General features: G+C 39.9%; 1 protein-coding gene and 4 long non-coding RNA genes across 5 annotated transcripts; 4 read left to right on the plus strand and 1 right to left on the minus strand.

The window, feature by feature from the left end:
* Positions 1-1,976: 1,976 nt before the first annotated feature.
* LOC130099737 (uncharacterized) lies at positions 1,977-3,750 on the plus strand. The gene is made up of 5 exons (XM_056265540.1): positions 1,977-2,198; positions 2,274-2,349; positions 2,539-2,804; positions 2,946-2,997; positions 3,402-3,750. The coding sequence occupies exons 1-5, from the start codon at positions 1,986-1,988 to the stop codon at positions 3,578-3,580; spliced, it is 786 nt and encodes a 261-aa protein (XP_056121515.1). The 5' UTR covers positions 1,977-1,985; the 3' UTR covers positions 3,581-3,750.
* A 367-nt stretch (positions 3,751-4,117) lies between these two features.
* Positions 4,118-4,732, plus strand: LOC130099741 (uncharacterized). Its single transcript, XR_008808447.1, has 3 exons — positions 4,118-4,225; positions 4,408-4,600; positions 4,688-4,732. It is a non-coding gene; the product is annotated as an uncharacterized LOC130099741 (long non-coding RNA).
* Positions 4,733-4,858: 126 nt separating this feature from the next.
* On the plus strand, positions 4,859-6,095 carry LOC130099739 (uncharacterized). Its single transcript, XR_008808445.1, has 3 exons — positions 4,859-5,124; positions 5,803-5,931; positions 6,017-6,095. It is a non-coding gene; the product is annotated as an uncharacterized LOC130099739 (long non-coding RNA).
* On the plus strand, positions 6,091-6,906 carry LOC130099740 (uncharacterized). The gene is made up of 3 exons (XR_008808446.1): positions 6,091-6,128; positions 6,267-6,387; positions 6,776-6,906. It is a non-coding gene; the product is annotated as an uncharacterized LOC130099740 (long non-coding RNA).
* Positions 6,907-9,951: 3,045 nt separating this feature from the next.
* LOC130099738 (uncharacterized) lies at positions 9,952-11,287 on the minus strand. Its single transcript, XR_008808444.1, has 3 exons — positions 11,209-11,287; positions 10,767-10,858; positions 9,952-10,070 (listed from the first exon to the last, which is right to left on the minus strand). It is a non-coding gene; the product is annotated as an uncharacterized LOC130099738 (long non-coding RNA).
* Positions 11,288-16,358: the final 5,071 nt, after the last annotated feature.

Genomic DNA, 16,358 nt, shown 5'->3' on the forward strand with positions numbered 1-16,358 from the left:
ATTTTTCGATTGTTCGTAACTAAATAAATTATATAAATTTCTACATTTTGGGCTATTATTTATGTTGCCTAGTAGCTATGGATTTTAATAATTTTACTACTATATAGGTAAACAGGTGCATATATACGTGCATATATGTACATATATACGTGCATACATGTATCTATATAGGTACATATATGCACGTATATATGTAGACATATGTGCACATATGTGTACATATATGTCTACCTATATACGTGCATACATGTACCTATAAATGTAGACATATGCACGTATATACACTCACCGGCCACTTTATTAGGTACACCTGTCCAACTGCTCGTTAACACTTAATTTCTAAGCAGCCAATCACATGGCGGCAACTCAGTGCATTTAGGCATGTAGACATGGTCAAGACAATCTCCTGCAGTTCAAACCGAGCATCAGTATGGGGAAGAAAGTTGATTTGAGTGACTTTGAACGTGGCATGATTGTTGGTGCTAGAAGGGCTGGTCTGAGTTTTTCAGAAACTGCTAATCTACTGGGATTTTCACGCACAACCATCTCTAGGATTTACAGAGAATGGTCCGAAAAAGAAAAAACATCCAGTGAGCGGCAGTTCTGTGGGCGGAAATGCCTTGTTGATGCCAGAGGTCAGAGGAGAATGGCCAGACTGGTTCGAGCTGATAGAAGGGCAACAGTGACTGAAATAACCACTCGTTACAACCGAGGTATGCAGCAAAGCATTTGTGAAGCCACAACACGCACAACCTTGAGGCGGATGGGCTACAACAGCAGAAGACTCCACCGGGTACCACTCATCTCCACTACAAATAGGAAAAAGAGGCTACAATTTGCAAGAGCTCACCAAAATTGAACAGTTGAAGACTGGAAAAATGTTGCCTGGTCTGATGAGTCTCGATTTCTGTTGAGACATTCAGATGTTAGAGTCAGAATTTGGCGTAAACAGAATGAGAACATGGAACCATCATGCCTTGTTACCACTGTGCAGGCTGGTGGTGGTGGTGTAATGGTGTGGGGGATGTTTTCCTGGCACACTTTAGGCCCCTTAGTGCCAATTGGGCATCGTTTAAATGCCACGACCTACCTGAGCATTGTTTCTGACCATGTCCATCCCTTTATGGCCACCATGTACCCATCCTCTGATGGCTACTTCCACCATGTCACAAAGCTCTAATCATTTCAAATTGGTTTCTTGAACATGACAATGAGTTCACTGTACTAAAATGGCCTCCACAGTCACCAGATCTCAACCCAATAGAGCATCTTTGGGATGTGGTGGAACGGGAGATTCGCATCATGGATGTGCAGCCGACAAATCTGCGGCAACTGTGTGATGCCATCATGTCAATATGGACCAAAGTCCCTGAGGAATGCTTCCAGCACCTTGTTGAATCTATGCCACGAAGAATTGAGGCAGTTCTGAAGGCAAAAGGGGGTCCAACCCGTTACTAGCATGGGGTACCTAATAAAGTGGCCGGTGAGTGTATGTACACATATATGTACACATATGTGCGTATATGTCTACATATATACGTGCATATATGTACATATAATATAGGAAAACGGCCAATTTTATATGTCACATATATTAAAAACATATATCAAAACCTATATTAAAACATATATGTTTATATAGGTTCTTTCCATGTGGGGTTACAGTACATGCCTGAAATAATCACATTATTATTATTTAATTTATTTTATTTTTTATTAACAGCCAGAGTATGCACTCATTACGGCATAACGGCAACAGCTGGTCAGGAACAGGTTTAGGGTCAGAGCCAATCCCGAGGTCCGACTCTAAATCCGCCTGGCAGTCAAAATCCGGGATTGAGGCCCAGCATTCATCAAGAGATGACTAGGCTACATATAATTTCTTAAATTATATTATTGTGTTTGCATACAAATACACATTTTTTTTAAATCCTGAAAATATTGCATCTCTTTCTTTGAAAACTTTCAACAGGTCCTTTCCTAGTATGTTTAGAAAAGAAAGAACCAGCGGCAAACGTAGATTTCCTACTCCAGTGACAAAAGCTGTTGTAGCCCCCACAAAGCATACTAGTCTGCAGTTTTACCTACTCCCAGCACCAACAGATAGGACCCCACAAGGATCTCAAGAACTTAAATTGTTAATGGCAGGGTTAGGTAAGCGCCATATTTCTTTACCTGATAACAGCAACCATGCAGAGGTGAGCGTTTTTAAATACAGTATTTGTAAACAGGAACTATTTGATTCGTGCATTAATTAAATTTTGTTTCTGTAGATTACAGCATGTCTGGCAGTTGAGTATCCTAAATTGGAGAACTTAATGGGTGGATGGCTTTTATACAAGGCGTCAGGTCAGTAGTTATAATCTTTTATCCCCTTTAACTCTTTCATGTCTTTGATGTTTAACTCTTTCGTGTCTCTTAATATATCTCCATTGTTTGTATAATTTTTGTTAGCCAGTACTACTGCTGCTAGCTTAGTGCATGCACTAAAAAACATAGACAATGCACATTATTCCAAATGTTATTAATTTATTGAAGGTGGAAGTGGCCAGAGGAAATTGACAGTGATCCCACCAGAATCAGAGGGATACACAGCAAAGCTACTTAAGAGCTCATCTAATAATGGAAGGCATATGCTTTTCATTGTTCCACTTCAGGATGAAATCGATATTTCACCACTTCCTTTTGATGCCCCAGAGTTCAGCAAAATGCCAAAATCACAGTGCAAGACAAGTGGTGAAACTTTGCCATTACAAGCTCTGGCTTTGCATGTAGAGTCGTGTAGAAAGCCAGACAGTGACCAAGTAAGTTTGAAATGTTCATTAAACTGTTTTGAACTTGCATTGTTTTTGTTGTTATTATTATTTTGTTATTATTATTATTATTATTATAGAAAATATACGCTTTGATTTATTTTTTATATTTTTTTTATATTCTCTGTTTAGGAGGCAGAAGAAGAATCAAGTGATTGCTTGGAAGCAAGTACTCAGATTGTCTGTAATAGTTCTTCATTATAATTGCATTGATTAAAGGCCATTGCACACTGAGTCCGAAATTCGCATCCGAAATTTTCGCACGTTAAAAAACAAATATGACCTCACGTTATGTCAATCACGCTTGCACACTGCCTCCGAAACTTTCGTCCGTCATAAAAAAAAATGGATTGGGTTCGATTTTCTGCGTTTTTCGCATCCGTAGCAAGCAGTTTGAATGGTGTTTGAATGGTGTTTTGACACCGAATCACGAATACGAAAAAACACATACGAAAATTTCGAACTCAGTGTGCAATGGCCTTAACACCAAGTTTAAAGTAGTTATTCTTACTTTAACTGTTTTTTTATGGTTTGGTTGTGCGCTTCTGTTGAGTTGACCCTTGACCAGTTTGTTTGTTTTTATTTTAGCTTCCCCTGAAACATCTATTAAAAGTGATCCCACCAATAAAGAAGACCAATCCGCCACAAGTAAAAGGTGCCCAATATGCCAAGTCATGTTCCCTCCTGATTATATCGAGATTCATGCCAGTGCTTGTGGAGAAAGGTTTGTACTGGAGCACAAAGAGTTTGCATTCAACCAATATTGATTAGTGTTATTTCCAAAGTGGCTATATTTATGCTGGTATACATTCTGCATTTGGATATTTATTTATTTATAAATTTATTGTGTTACTGGCAGTTGTGACCTAATGGTTAGAGAGTCGGACTTGTAACCTGAGGGGCGCAGGTTTGAGACTCAGTAGCAGCAGGAAATGTAGGTGGGGGTGGGAAATGAATGAACAGCGCTCTCTTCAACTCTCATTACCCGGCCACAACTGGTAATCCCAAACTTCAGCAAGGCACCAAACCCCCCAATCACTCCCTGGGCGCCACTGCTTACTGCTCTGGGTGTGTGTGTGTTCAATACTCACTGCTGTGTGTGTGCACACATGAATGGGTGAAATGCAGAGCACAAATTCCAGATATGGGACACCATACTTGGCTAGACGTCACATCACTCTTTCACTTTCATGTTATTTAAATGGCAAAACTAGTATCTTTGCCAAAAACATGCTTCCACCAATGTATTTTTGTTGTACAAAATTGAATTACTTTTGTCTTTCAGCCAGTGTCCTGTTTTGACACTGCGGAAGAGGCTGGCCCATCAGGCATAGCTTCCCAGACTACATCCAACCAAAATCTACCATCTACTTCATCAGCATCACTGTCTGATTTTACTGATGAAGCAAAGGGTTTGTAGCATATTACATACAGTTTTCTTTCTCTATGATCTTCATAATGTTTTCATACAGGCAATCCTTGAAATCTTATGCTGGAAAGCATACAGGTCAAATGGTCTTGTGATTTTTTTATTTATTACAACCCTTCCCTAACTTTTTTTTTAAAACCACCAATTGTTTTTCTTTTTTTGTAGATTGGAAAACTGTACCAGGCCCCATTAAGGCAGCTGATTTGTACAGGCAATCTGTAAGTTCATGCATCTGAGAAACCTCTGTATATGCATCTTGACCTTACAAGCAGCATCTCCGACCAAGAAGGCTCTCTCATTGCTTTTTACAAAGCATGTCATGCGAAATGGGCATGTCCTCTGAAAACCAGGCTTGAAGGTGGTTTCCTAAATTTTTTATGTATTTTGTGCAAACAATAGCTGAAGTAAATAACAACATTCACACTTTAAAAAAAAAAAATCCTAGGGGATCCTGCTGTTGGAGAGGGTGTAAACCGTTTTTTATTTTCAAATGACTACACAGAAACTGAAGGTTTTCACCTTAACTTTGGTATGCCCTTACTTCGTCTATTTTGTCTAGTTAGCAGTGCCTAACTTTTTGTCTCCTTCAGTGTCTGACCACAAAACATCTTGTTTTCTTGTTTTTCAGGAAATGCTCATATTACAAGGATTTTTGATGGAGAGCCAGATCATCTCGTACCATCTTCATCTGCACATCTAGTGGATAGTGACCTGTTTCTGATGGCTGGTAGAATGATCGGTCACTGCTTTCTTCATGGAGGGCCACCCTTGTCAGGACTTAGCCCCCCTGTTGTCCATGTCATTTCTGGCGGCAGTGCTGAAACAGCTGTTGTACAGATTTCAGACTGTCCAGATTTTGATTTGCGTCAGAAAATTATGCTGGTATATATTCTGCATTTGGATATTTATTGTGTTACTGTTGTTATGTAGCAAATGTTAATAATTGAGAGCATTTGCTTATTAAATACTAAAAATAAATGTCAGTGTTTTGCATGTTATGTCATGTTTTGGCCTCTAGAGGTCCTCATGGTGCCTTCATGCCCTGCTTATTCAGTTTGTAATTAGTGTTATTAGGTTCACATATGTCTCATTCAGATGTGTGTATTTAAGTCACCCTGTCTCATAGCCTCTTTGCTTGGTGTTTAGTTGTTCTAAAGCCGGTTGCCCAAGTAAGTGTTCTCTAACTCAGAGACATTTGGTTTCTCTTGCCTGTGTTCCCTTCTGTTTTATTTTTTGTGGACTTTCTCCTCTGGAGTTTTTTTGCTGAATACCTGTGGGAACATTTTTTGAATATTTTTTGTGAAAAGCCCCGTTGGACTGGTTTTGTTTTTTGAGAATTTACTTTTGATGATTTTTGCTCCAGCTGTGGATTTCTGTTGCCTATATTTGTATTAAAACTAATTCTGCATCTAATCTTCTTCTGACTGCGTCTCACTGTTGGGTTCACCATCTCCAGTGGCTCAAGGATTGAGTGTCTGACTCTCACGTCAGAGACCTGAGTTCTAGTCCTGGCTCTGACAATAAATTAAACCATTTTATTAAAACATTTGTGACTTTCAGCTTGAAGGAGAATCTGAACTAACACCTGACGAGAAGGAGAGCATTAATGATTTGTGCTTTTCGTGGGACCTTCCTCCAGTGAACAATGCTAATCGACGATGGCTTTATGACAGGCTTCTACATCATGCGGTAGTATGCATTTTAACACAGGTGGAACATTTTTTACTCTTAACCCGTTCTGTAATGTTATTTAATGTGTTTTTTTTCTTACTAGGTTATCGGACATACTATGAGGCAACTCAAGCAACTTCGAAAAGGACTTAAGGAGACCATGCTGTGGCCACTACTTTTTCCCACGAGAGAAAAATTATGTGTTGACCCCAGTGGTACGTAATTTTGGTAATAATCTCAGAGAAGTGTAAATCTGAATGAAATGGAATTAGTCATCTCCAAATTACTTGATTATCGTGTGTGATTCTTGAAATGTGTTTTTGATTATAATTGACAGTAATTTTTAACTGTAGTGCGTCATAAACAGTATCAGCTGGCCTTCCATGGTGGAAAATGATGAAGACAACGATGACGAATGCTCTTTGGAGGATAAGAGCCGGATTGCTGGCTACCTTCGTCAATTCATTGAAAGTGGTAGCGTATTCATTTTAATTCAGAGTGTGTGTGTTTGTATGTATGTATATGTGTATATATAGAGACTGACGTGCACAAGACGTTTGCACAGTAGTGTGTAAATATATACACACACATGCATATAAATGTGTTATAGATATGATTAATCGATTTGACAGTGGACATATATATATATATATATAATGTGCAGTCAAATCGATTAATCATATCTAACAAAAGTTTATAACACATATATATATATATATATATATGTGTGTGTTACATATTTAGATGCATGTGCAGGATAAAAATACATCAGCCAATGTGCTATTATTCGAAATAAATAGAAACAGTTGGATATCCTTATTTTTATTTTATTTTATTTATTGTCACTATAATATATTCACAGCCTCCAGTCATGAGCTGAAGGCCCTCGTTAAGTTCTGGGTCGGTTGGGAGGTTCCCACTACTTCCCTCAAACTGGAAGTAACCAACTGTAAGCTACCTAAGGCATCCACATGCTTTGAGACCCTACGGCTTCCATCACGGTATCTTGATTACCCAGCATTCAAGAAAGAATTACTTGCCTACAGGATTTGGGCTGGTGTAATTACTGTTCTTTAACAGTATTAGGGCTATTTCTTGTTTTAGGAATTAGAATTAATGGATATAGATATCTAATCCTTGTTCATGGATAGTAAGGTGGAGTTGTTTATATAATTTTTTTATTTTTTTTTACTTGATTTATTTGAAAAAATAAAAGCACTACAGAGGTTGAAAAGAATAACCTAACTGTTCTTCACTGTCTATGCAGTGATATGTGCTATACAACCTGTTCATATAATGTAACTGTAGCTTTTGTATTTTTACATACAGTCAGTCTTTTCATTTTGTTTACTGAAAGTTCAACATGGACAAAAAGTTGAAAAGAATAACAATAAAACTGTTATTTACTGTTTGCCCAGTATGTGCTGTATGTAGTGAGTGGTTGCCAGATAGATATCTGTGCCATATGACGTTGAGGGTCCCATGGGATCAATGGCTGCCTGAAGTCCTGCTAGCTCTTCTGGGCTCAATAGGCGGTCAGCCATGGGAACAATGACTCCATGTTGTGAATCATAAGGCAGGCCACAATCTTCCCATTCAAAGTGTTGAAGGTACAGTTCCTAAAACGGATTAATCAGTATTTTATTTATAAATTGTAATATTCAATTTCTTTATATCAGCAAGTTATATAACATGGCTTAACATTTGAATAACATTAGCTGGGTCAGCAAGGTTTCCCATCTCCCAGAGCTGATTGGGTGTCATGTTCCCGTCGGTTCGAATTGGGTGGTTATCCCATCCATCATGAAATGCGTCCAGGCTAGCTTGTATTCTGGGCAAGAACACATAATGGCAACTAAAAAGATGCATTTAGGTCAAAGAACCCATCATCTTCCAGTGAGTGCAGCACACTGTAGTATATGGTGGTTACTGCACACCACACGTCTCTCCACAGCCTCTCAATCCTGAAAAAAGTGATATTTTATAAATAATTATTTTCAATGTATATATATATTTTTTAATGAAGTTAGTCTCATTCCAAACATAGTTTCATTTAGATACATTACTTTTTTTCTATGAAACCAAAGGCAAATAATTAACACTACAGGTTTTAGAGCGCCACTATCATTTTTTTTTAAAGTGATTAATGTACAATTATACATTAACTAGTCTCATTAGAATTATGTTTTTAACACCGTAATTTAATGTAAGGAAACTTGATACATCTGTCATTTAAAGCAACGGATCTTTAAACCAAATGCATCCTGTAGACAACCAAAGTCCTACAAACATATAAAGCAAAAAAAAAAAAAAATACCATAACTGTTACGTCCACGGGTGAATGAAGACGATGAAGGTAGGCGAAGATACAAATAGCAAAGGTTTATTTACAAATGAGTGGAACATTAAACAGTGGGCGTGTGCTCAAACAATAACCAGCAATGACAAGGCGTGAGAGGGGAACTTAAATACACAGATAATGGAGTCCATCCTGGAGTCCGTGACGGGAAGGTGGACCGGGTGCAACTGGACGGACTCCAGGATGGTCCAGGCGGAGCAGGACGAGCAGGTGACCGTGGTGGAGTAGGACAAAGGCGTGGCCAGGGCGGAGCAGGACGTGGGCGCGGCCACGGCGGAGCTGTTGGACCCTCGGGGTCCTGGGCGGAGCAGGCTGCGGGCGTGACCACGGCGGTGAGGGGCCTTCGGGCGGCCATGGTGGTGACGGATAGCCCCCCCAAAAAATTTTCTTGTGGAGAACTGACACCGGTTCAGGAACAGACACCGGCTCAGGAATGGGAACAGACACTGGCTCAGGAACGAGTGTGTACGCAGCCAACTCACATCCACATGGCAGTGGCCACAATGGCCAGCGTCACGGTCCATGAGGACTCAGGCATGGCGGTGGCCATAACCGCTGTGGGCTCAGGTGGTGCATACATGGCGTGAACCGTCTCTGGCTGGACAGGAGTAACGTGAACAGCCTCTTGCTCGGCAGGTTTGACGTGAACAGTCTCTGTGCTGGACGGGACCAGCGGCGAAGGAAGCTCTGGGCTGGACGGGACCAGCGGCGAAGGAAGCTCTGAGCTGGACGGGACCAGCGGCGAAGGAAGCTCTGAGCTGGACGGGACCAGCGGCGAAGGAAGCTCTGAGCTGGACGGGACCAGCGGCGAAGGAAGCTCTGAGCTGGACGGGACCAGCAGCGAAAAGGGCTTTGAGCTGGGCAGGCACAGCTGTGAAGAGGGCTTTGAGCTGGGCAGGACCAGCTGTGCAGCGGGCTTTGAGCTGGGCAGGACCAGCTGTGCAGCGGGCTCTGGCGCAGGATCAGCGGGCTCTGGCGCAGGATCAGCAACTGAATTCCGAATGATGATGGGTGGCGTGGTGAAGATGGCTGGTGTGTGTGGTTGAGTTGTGATGTCATCTTCAGCCTCACCAACGGTGAAGGCTGACCCACTCAACCACAACAGATGATCGAGGTAACTGGCGAAGGTTCCTGGAAAAGCTGCTGCTGGGGCTTGCTGGTGCAGATGACTGTCTAAGCCCAACCAGAAGACAGATTTAAAGACATCATCTGACCAGCTTACCTCAGCAGAGAGTTCCAGGAATTCGGCGACGTAATCCTCTATAGATTGTCTGTCTTGGAAAAAGGTGAGTGGAGAGTGAGCTGGGTTAACCGGGGTGAGAAGAATTCCCATGCTGACTCTTTGTTGGGCTGGTTATTCTGTTACGTCCACGGGTGAATGAAGACGATGAAGGTAGGCGAAGATACAAATAGCAAAGGTTTATTTACAAATGAGTGGAACATTAAACAGTGAGCATGTGCTCAAACAATAACCAGCAATGACAAGGCGCGAGAGGGGAACTTAAATACACAGATAATGACAAAGACAACAGGTAACGGTGATGATGATGATGATGAAGGTGATGAGGATCAGGTGCAGGTAATGATGACAGAGGATTCTGGGAACTGTAGTGAAGACACAGACAATGAAGAAGCTGGTGAATGTGACAATAACAATACATTTGAAGAGAAGAGAAAAACTACCTGCCTCTGATTGTCGACACTCTTTCGAGCAATAAAGCTGGACCTTCCTGTGCCCCGTACGGTGAACATCAGGCGTGCTATGTCGACATTCTCTACACCATGGTCACCTCTTACTCTAAAGAAGAATTGATCAACAGTAATCATGCTAAAAATAAATATAAGTGAATACATGCAGCATTTACATCAATTTCCCGTCAAAGCCTTATTTTGTATGTAGCTTCATATAAAAATAGTCAGGATAGTTAACCCAAAAATGATATTCTTTCATCATTTACTAAAACCTGCATGACTGTCTTTCTTCTGTGGAATACAAAAGAAGAATCTTGAAGAATGTCAGTAAGAAAACAGTTTAAATTCCCAGTGACTTTCTGGTCCATAAATGGGAATCGAAACTGTTTTATTGGTAACACATTGTTTATATTCCACAGAAGAAAGTAAGTCATTCAGTTTGGAAAGATATGAGGGTGAGTAAATGATGAATAAATGATAATTTGTGGGTGAACTAACCCTTTAACATCATGCATGGAGGTTTTATTTAGACACCCAATTAAAACTGAAAACTGCAGCATGTGAAATTTCAGCTCAATACTGTTTAATGCTAGAATTAGCAGGGTTAACCGGAAAACTAAACGCACTCACACAGTACACACGTGTTCCTCTGCATTCAAACTTTAAATTTTCCACTTGTGATATATATATATATATATATATATATATATATATATATATATATATATATATATATATATATATATATGCATTTCCTATATAGATGTTGCTGGAAATACTATTGTTTTAGTTGTTAAAATACCTCAGTGGAAATCCATAATGTTCAATGGACTGCTGGAAGAAGGCCAAGGCTGTAGATGACAGATTGTTATTTGCGACACCTAGGTACATGATCTATCGCAGTGGTTCTCAACCTCTCCTGCAGGGACCCCCTGACACACCATGTTTCTGTTTTAACCCTGAAATGGCACACCTGATTCAATTAATTGAAGGCTTAATGAGTAGTTGACTAATTGATCAATTAACTAATTCCTACTTCCTACTCTAATAATGACTCATTAAGCCTTTAATTAATTGAATCAGGTGTGCCATTTCAGGGTTAAAACAGAAACATGGTGTGTCAGGGGGTCCCTGCAGGAGAGGTTGAGAACCACTGATCTATCGGAAAAAAGCAGGATATAAATTAGTTTAAAAAGTTTGGTCAAGCTGACCTTGTTGACTTGTGTTTTATAAGATATTATTACCTTTCTGGAAAATCCATCAATGCCACCAAAGAAGACTATATTGTACCTAAGTATTCAATAGACAACTCATTTTAAAATTAAGCTTTTCTTTGAGACAACAAAATCACCTACATTGAAAAGTTGATTGATACAGACATAAAGATATAGAGACAGATAGACACTCACTCACCGATCAGTTTGTGGTTGGTATCAATGTGTACAAGTGATTTTGGTCCAGGAACGGAGTATTTGCGCCGCACAACACACCCTAGCATGTTCAAACGGGAAAGGATACCCATGGTGTCAACACGATGCATTGAGGCCTTAACTCTCTCCCACTGAACCCTATGTCCTCTTGCTTGCAAACTCCCCTTAACAAGCTGATAACCTGCATGTGGCATGCTTTCTCTGATTTCACCAACAAGGTTATCAAGTTCTGAGTCTGATAAAGTGCTGTATAGACCTCTAACTGTGATGTTTAAATCTGCCATTCATCTGTACACTGTCCGCCTAGACACTCCGAGAAGACTGGCAATGCATGACACAGGGAGACCTTGGCTGCGTTTACACTTGGCATTAACATGCGACCTGTATCTGTTTAGCTATGCATTTACTGAATGAGCACTGTGCCACTGTTCGTCCGACTGTTTTTACTGTACTGCTTTAATTTTTTTATTTTTATATATATATATATATATATATATATATATATATATATATATATATATATATATATATTTTTATAATCTCTGGAAGAGATTTTGAAGGAGAGCGGGAGAGCCTTCACTCCGATGAGGCGAGTGAAGGAGTAAGTTCTTTATACTGCTGAGAGTATAAGAAGTCGCTGAGAGCGTCGTTAAGGGTAACGGCAGCAGACAGCGCGCGCGAAGCGTTCTCTGTGGGGGCCCCGCTGGGCATTACTGGTGTAGCACCACCCCAGCAGAGTACGTCCCTGGGCTAGAGGTCCAGTGGCACCGTAAACCGGCTCAATCTCTTCCATCTCAGATAGGGGATCCCCGAATTTAGTGAATCAGGCAGTTAGGGATACTAACAAAAAATAGGGTTGTTTGCCAGGGATGCATCAGGAACGATTCCGAGAGAAAAATAATAGTTGTGACCCAAATTGGCGTGGACCAGTATTACTTTATTTTATTTTTTATTCTAAACTGTTTTAATTATTCTTATTTGTTTTGATTATTTTATTTTTTTCTATGTAAAGCACTTTGAATTACCATTGTGTATGAAATGTGCTCTATAAATAAATTGCCTTGCCTAGAAATTTAAGTGAAAGATTGTTATCTTGATTTATTGAAGCTGATCTGGTGGGAAACAATATGCTATATGACTTTTTCTTATTCAAAAGAAGATGGTTCGATTGGAACCAAAGTTGAATGGCATTAAAATTAGATTGCAATGAAGGTTGAATCTTAAAGACAGACATATTAGATGTGTAGATCACTGTGTCATCTGCATATAGATGGATACAACAGTCTGAGCAAATTAGAGGAAGATCATTGATAAATAAAGAAAATAGAAGAGGCCCTGAAGAAGAGCCTTGTGGGACACCTTTGTCCATTATTAAGGACTGTGATACACAACCATGAAAAGAGACACGCTGATGTCTACAATGGAGGTAAGAGTTAAACCAGAGAAGAGAATCTTTAGTAAGGCCTATCGCATATAATTTATCGAGAAGCAAATAGTGATGGACCATATCAAATGCCTTAGAGAGATCTATAAATATTGCACCTGTTGACTTGTTATTGTCTAAGGAAGATGAAACATCATTGGTAAATTTTAGAAGAGCAGTAGTTGTAGAAAAGTTTTGTCTGAAACCAGATTGATTTGGAGACAGAATAGAAAAATCATTAATATATTTGAATAATTGATTAAATATTATTTTTTCAAACACTTTTGCTATACTACTGATGATAGAGATAGGTCTATAGTTGTTAAAGGGGTCATATAATGCCATTTTGTACAAGCTAATATGATTCTTTAGGGTCTAAATTAAAAGTTTGTAATATACTTTAATTAAAAATTCTCATTAGTATTGTAAGAAAACACTTATTTTACCTGGTCAAAAACAGCTCTGTTTTCAGCACGCGGTTTCAGTGCATATGCCTTTAAATGATAATGAGCTTTGCTCACCCCGCCTCTCTGTGCTGTGCGTACACCGTTTGTAACACAATAACCATAACGCGTTGTTCATTATAGACGTGGTATTATGAATTATATTGAGAACGTCGTACATAGAAAACATGCCGTAATGTACCCTGAGTGTAAACCTTAGACGCATTCATCGTGAAGCGTGCAGCTAGCGATTTGCAAAGATTAATATAAATATTAATATAAAGGTTAAAAAAACGTTACACTCACTTCAGTTCTTCTGGAGGTTCAGCAGGAACACGAATAGTTGGTACCGATCCTTTATTCAGGTGCAGCTTCTTAGCAAATCCAGCTTTATACTGACCCTCCTTTATAAAGCAGTCTGCTGAGAAATGATTCGCGCAAACATGAAAGCATTGACGTTGCTCGTGGGGAATATTCCCTTCGAAAACAAACTCAGCCACTGCGTCTTCAGTGGTTCGGATTTAGGAACATTAAAATGACTGCTGTGTTAGTTATTACACCCAAGAACAGAACACCACAATCGCTTAGACGCCATTCTGCTCATAGACAGTGCTCCAGCATATCAACAATGACCGGGCCGGTCCGCGCGGACTATGATTGACGGGGGCGGGTCTGTGTTGAAACGCTGCTGTCAATCAACAATCGTGGGAGGGGCTTCCGAGCATGTGACGTCACAAGGTCGAACGGCTTGATTTGAGGCAGGGGATATAAGGAGATAAAAAAAAAAACACTGGATGGATTTTTATCATTTTATGATGGTTGTGTACAGGCACTGCCAGCACACATTTCAGTACAATCAACTTGTAAAAGTGCATGTACCATTATATGACCCCTTTACGATCAAGTGCATCACCACCCTTATGTATTGGTGTAACTCAGGCAGACTTCCACATTAATGGAACCACACAGGTGGATAATGATAAATTAAATAATTCTGATAAAGGAAACGCCAGTACATGAGATGCGAGCTTAATACATTTAATCTCCAGGCCATCGGGATCAGTACTATTACCTGACTTTAGTTCGGAGATTGCTTGCTGAACTTCAGTAGGATTTATTGTAGCAAATGAAAAGGAACTGTTAAGCTCCTCTGCTGGACTAGAGTAGGAGAAATTAGAAAATTGTGAACTACAAATAGAGGAAAAGTGTTGGTTGAAAGCATTGGCAACCGCAGAAGGATCACTGATAACATCATTATTGACTTTGATTTTGGTAGCAATGCTTTTAGTAGAATTTTTAAATAAAGAATTAAGGCTTTTCCAAAATTCTTAGGATTATTGAAATTATTAGACAGAAAGTTTGTATAATAATTTGATTTAGCATTTCTTGTTTTAGTCGTACACTTTTTTCTTAATTGTTTATATACAGCCCCTTCTGATGGATCCTTTGACAGGCGGTACTTTTCCCATGCCTTATCTCTTTGTTTAAAAAGATTAATTAAATCAGCATCAATCCATGGTAAATGTCGACCCTTAACCTTGACTGATATCCAAGCAGGGGTGGGACAAAGTCATTGTTATGCAAGTCACAAGTAAGTCTCAAGTCTTTGCCCTCTAGTCCCGAGTCAAGTTGAGTCAAAGATGAGGCAAGTCCCGAGTCGAGTCAAAAGTCAAAGCCAACAAGTCTCAAGTCGAGTCCAAAGTCCTACCATTTTAGTTTCGAGTCATTTCAAGTCCTCTTACCCAGAGCCAGAACACGCCGGAACATGAGCCGGAACACGCCGGAACATGTTCCGGCACCTCCGACGTTGGATCCGGAACCTTTTTTTATTGGATCCGGCACCTCCTGTGTCACTATGGAAAATTAATAATTACTGTTGGTGTAGTGTTCAATGTTGTTTGTTTCATTCTATCCTTTACTATAAATATAATGGACGGTTAACGCCAATATAGTTGCGTACACTTGCTTTATTGAACACAACCAACCCGGCCTGTACTCTCAGATGTAAACAACGGAAGTCAACAGGTGTTACACTTATTTATTTATTTCGATCTCCATTAGCTGCACACGAGCAGCTACTCTTCCTGGAGTCGATACACTGCCCCTTACCACAGAAATAAAATTTATGAATTTATGAACACTGAATACAATATCTGCTGCAACAACAACCATCCCAACATTGTTATCTGTCTTGTTAGTCTTTATTCCCCATCGAAGTTCCAAAAAAATCTTGTGTTTGCAGTTTCGATGCGTTTTTTAGGTGAATTTTCAGGGTAACACCCGTTTCACACATACTCCGTTTGCAGTGCGTATTTTTTTCCGTACCCATGTTAACAGGTTAGAGCTTTCACACTGCACGCGGATGCAGTCCGGCGATCCGTTCCAGGTGCGATGCGTATACAGCAGTGCAGAGATTGTTTCCGCACCGAGTCTATTTCTGCTGTACTGCAAACGTTGAATTAAAGTGACAGCGCACGGTTCGTGGTCAAAATGAACACAGATTGACCTGAAAATGTAGTAATTTCACCATAAATGCATTTAATTCAATAAAATGTATAGTAATCTAACCATAAATGTATTTAATTAAATACTACTTTTTTCACAGTCATCTTTTATACTTTAAGACCTGGGTTAAGCAAGGAAAACTACAATTTACCTCAACAAGGACTGTAATAGCTTTCATGGAATAAAGAACAATAAGAAAAGGCTATTACTGTTGGCTGAGCTGGATATAGCTTGACGCGTGCAGTTGATGAGTGAGAAGATGATCCAGTTTGTCCAATGAACATTTATTGTTACTTGTAAAAATGTTACACAAAAGCAAATAAAACAAAGATAGTAGTCTCTTATATGGTAACAAACGGCTTGTCACGTCATGGAACCATACGGCACACCACCACTCGTTCAAAAGACTGTTTGCCCTCTCAGCCACCCCCAGATACTGTGGCTTCCTGTCTTTAAGGCCCTTCCTCTTGGGCTCCACCTTCAGCCTCTCAACCGTCCTTTAGGTGGCGGTAGACATACCTGTGGTCACATATAATCACTCACTCACTCACTCATTCATCCACAGACACACACACACCACTATTCACTAGAAA

The sequence above is a fragment of the Rhinichthys klamathensis genome, unplaced genomic scaffold (assembly GCF_029890125.1).
Source record: "Rhinichthys klamathensis goyatoka isolate OS25496 unplaced genomic scaffold, OSU_Roscu_1.1 h1tg000236l_1, whole genome shotgun sequence".
Lineage (NCBI taxonomy): Eukaryota > Metazoa > Chordata > Actinopteri > Cypriniformes > Leuciscidae > Rhinichthys > Rhinichthys klamathensis.

Bases quoted from the DNA above. Each gene is read 5' to 3' on its own strand.
- LOC130099737 (XM_056265540.1), top strand. From the start codon at position 1,986: ATGTTTAGAAAAGAAAGAACCAGCGGCAAACGTAGATTTCCTACTCCA. The intron at 2,199-2,273 runs GTGAGCGTTTTT...TTGTTTCTGTAG, and splicing joins ATAACAGCAACCATGCAGAG to ATTACAGCATGTCTGGCAGT. The intron at 2,350-2,538 runs GTCAGTAGTTAT...AATTTATTGAAG, and splicing joins GCTTTTATACAAGGCGTCAG to GTGGAAGTGGCCAGAGGAAA.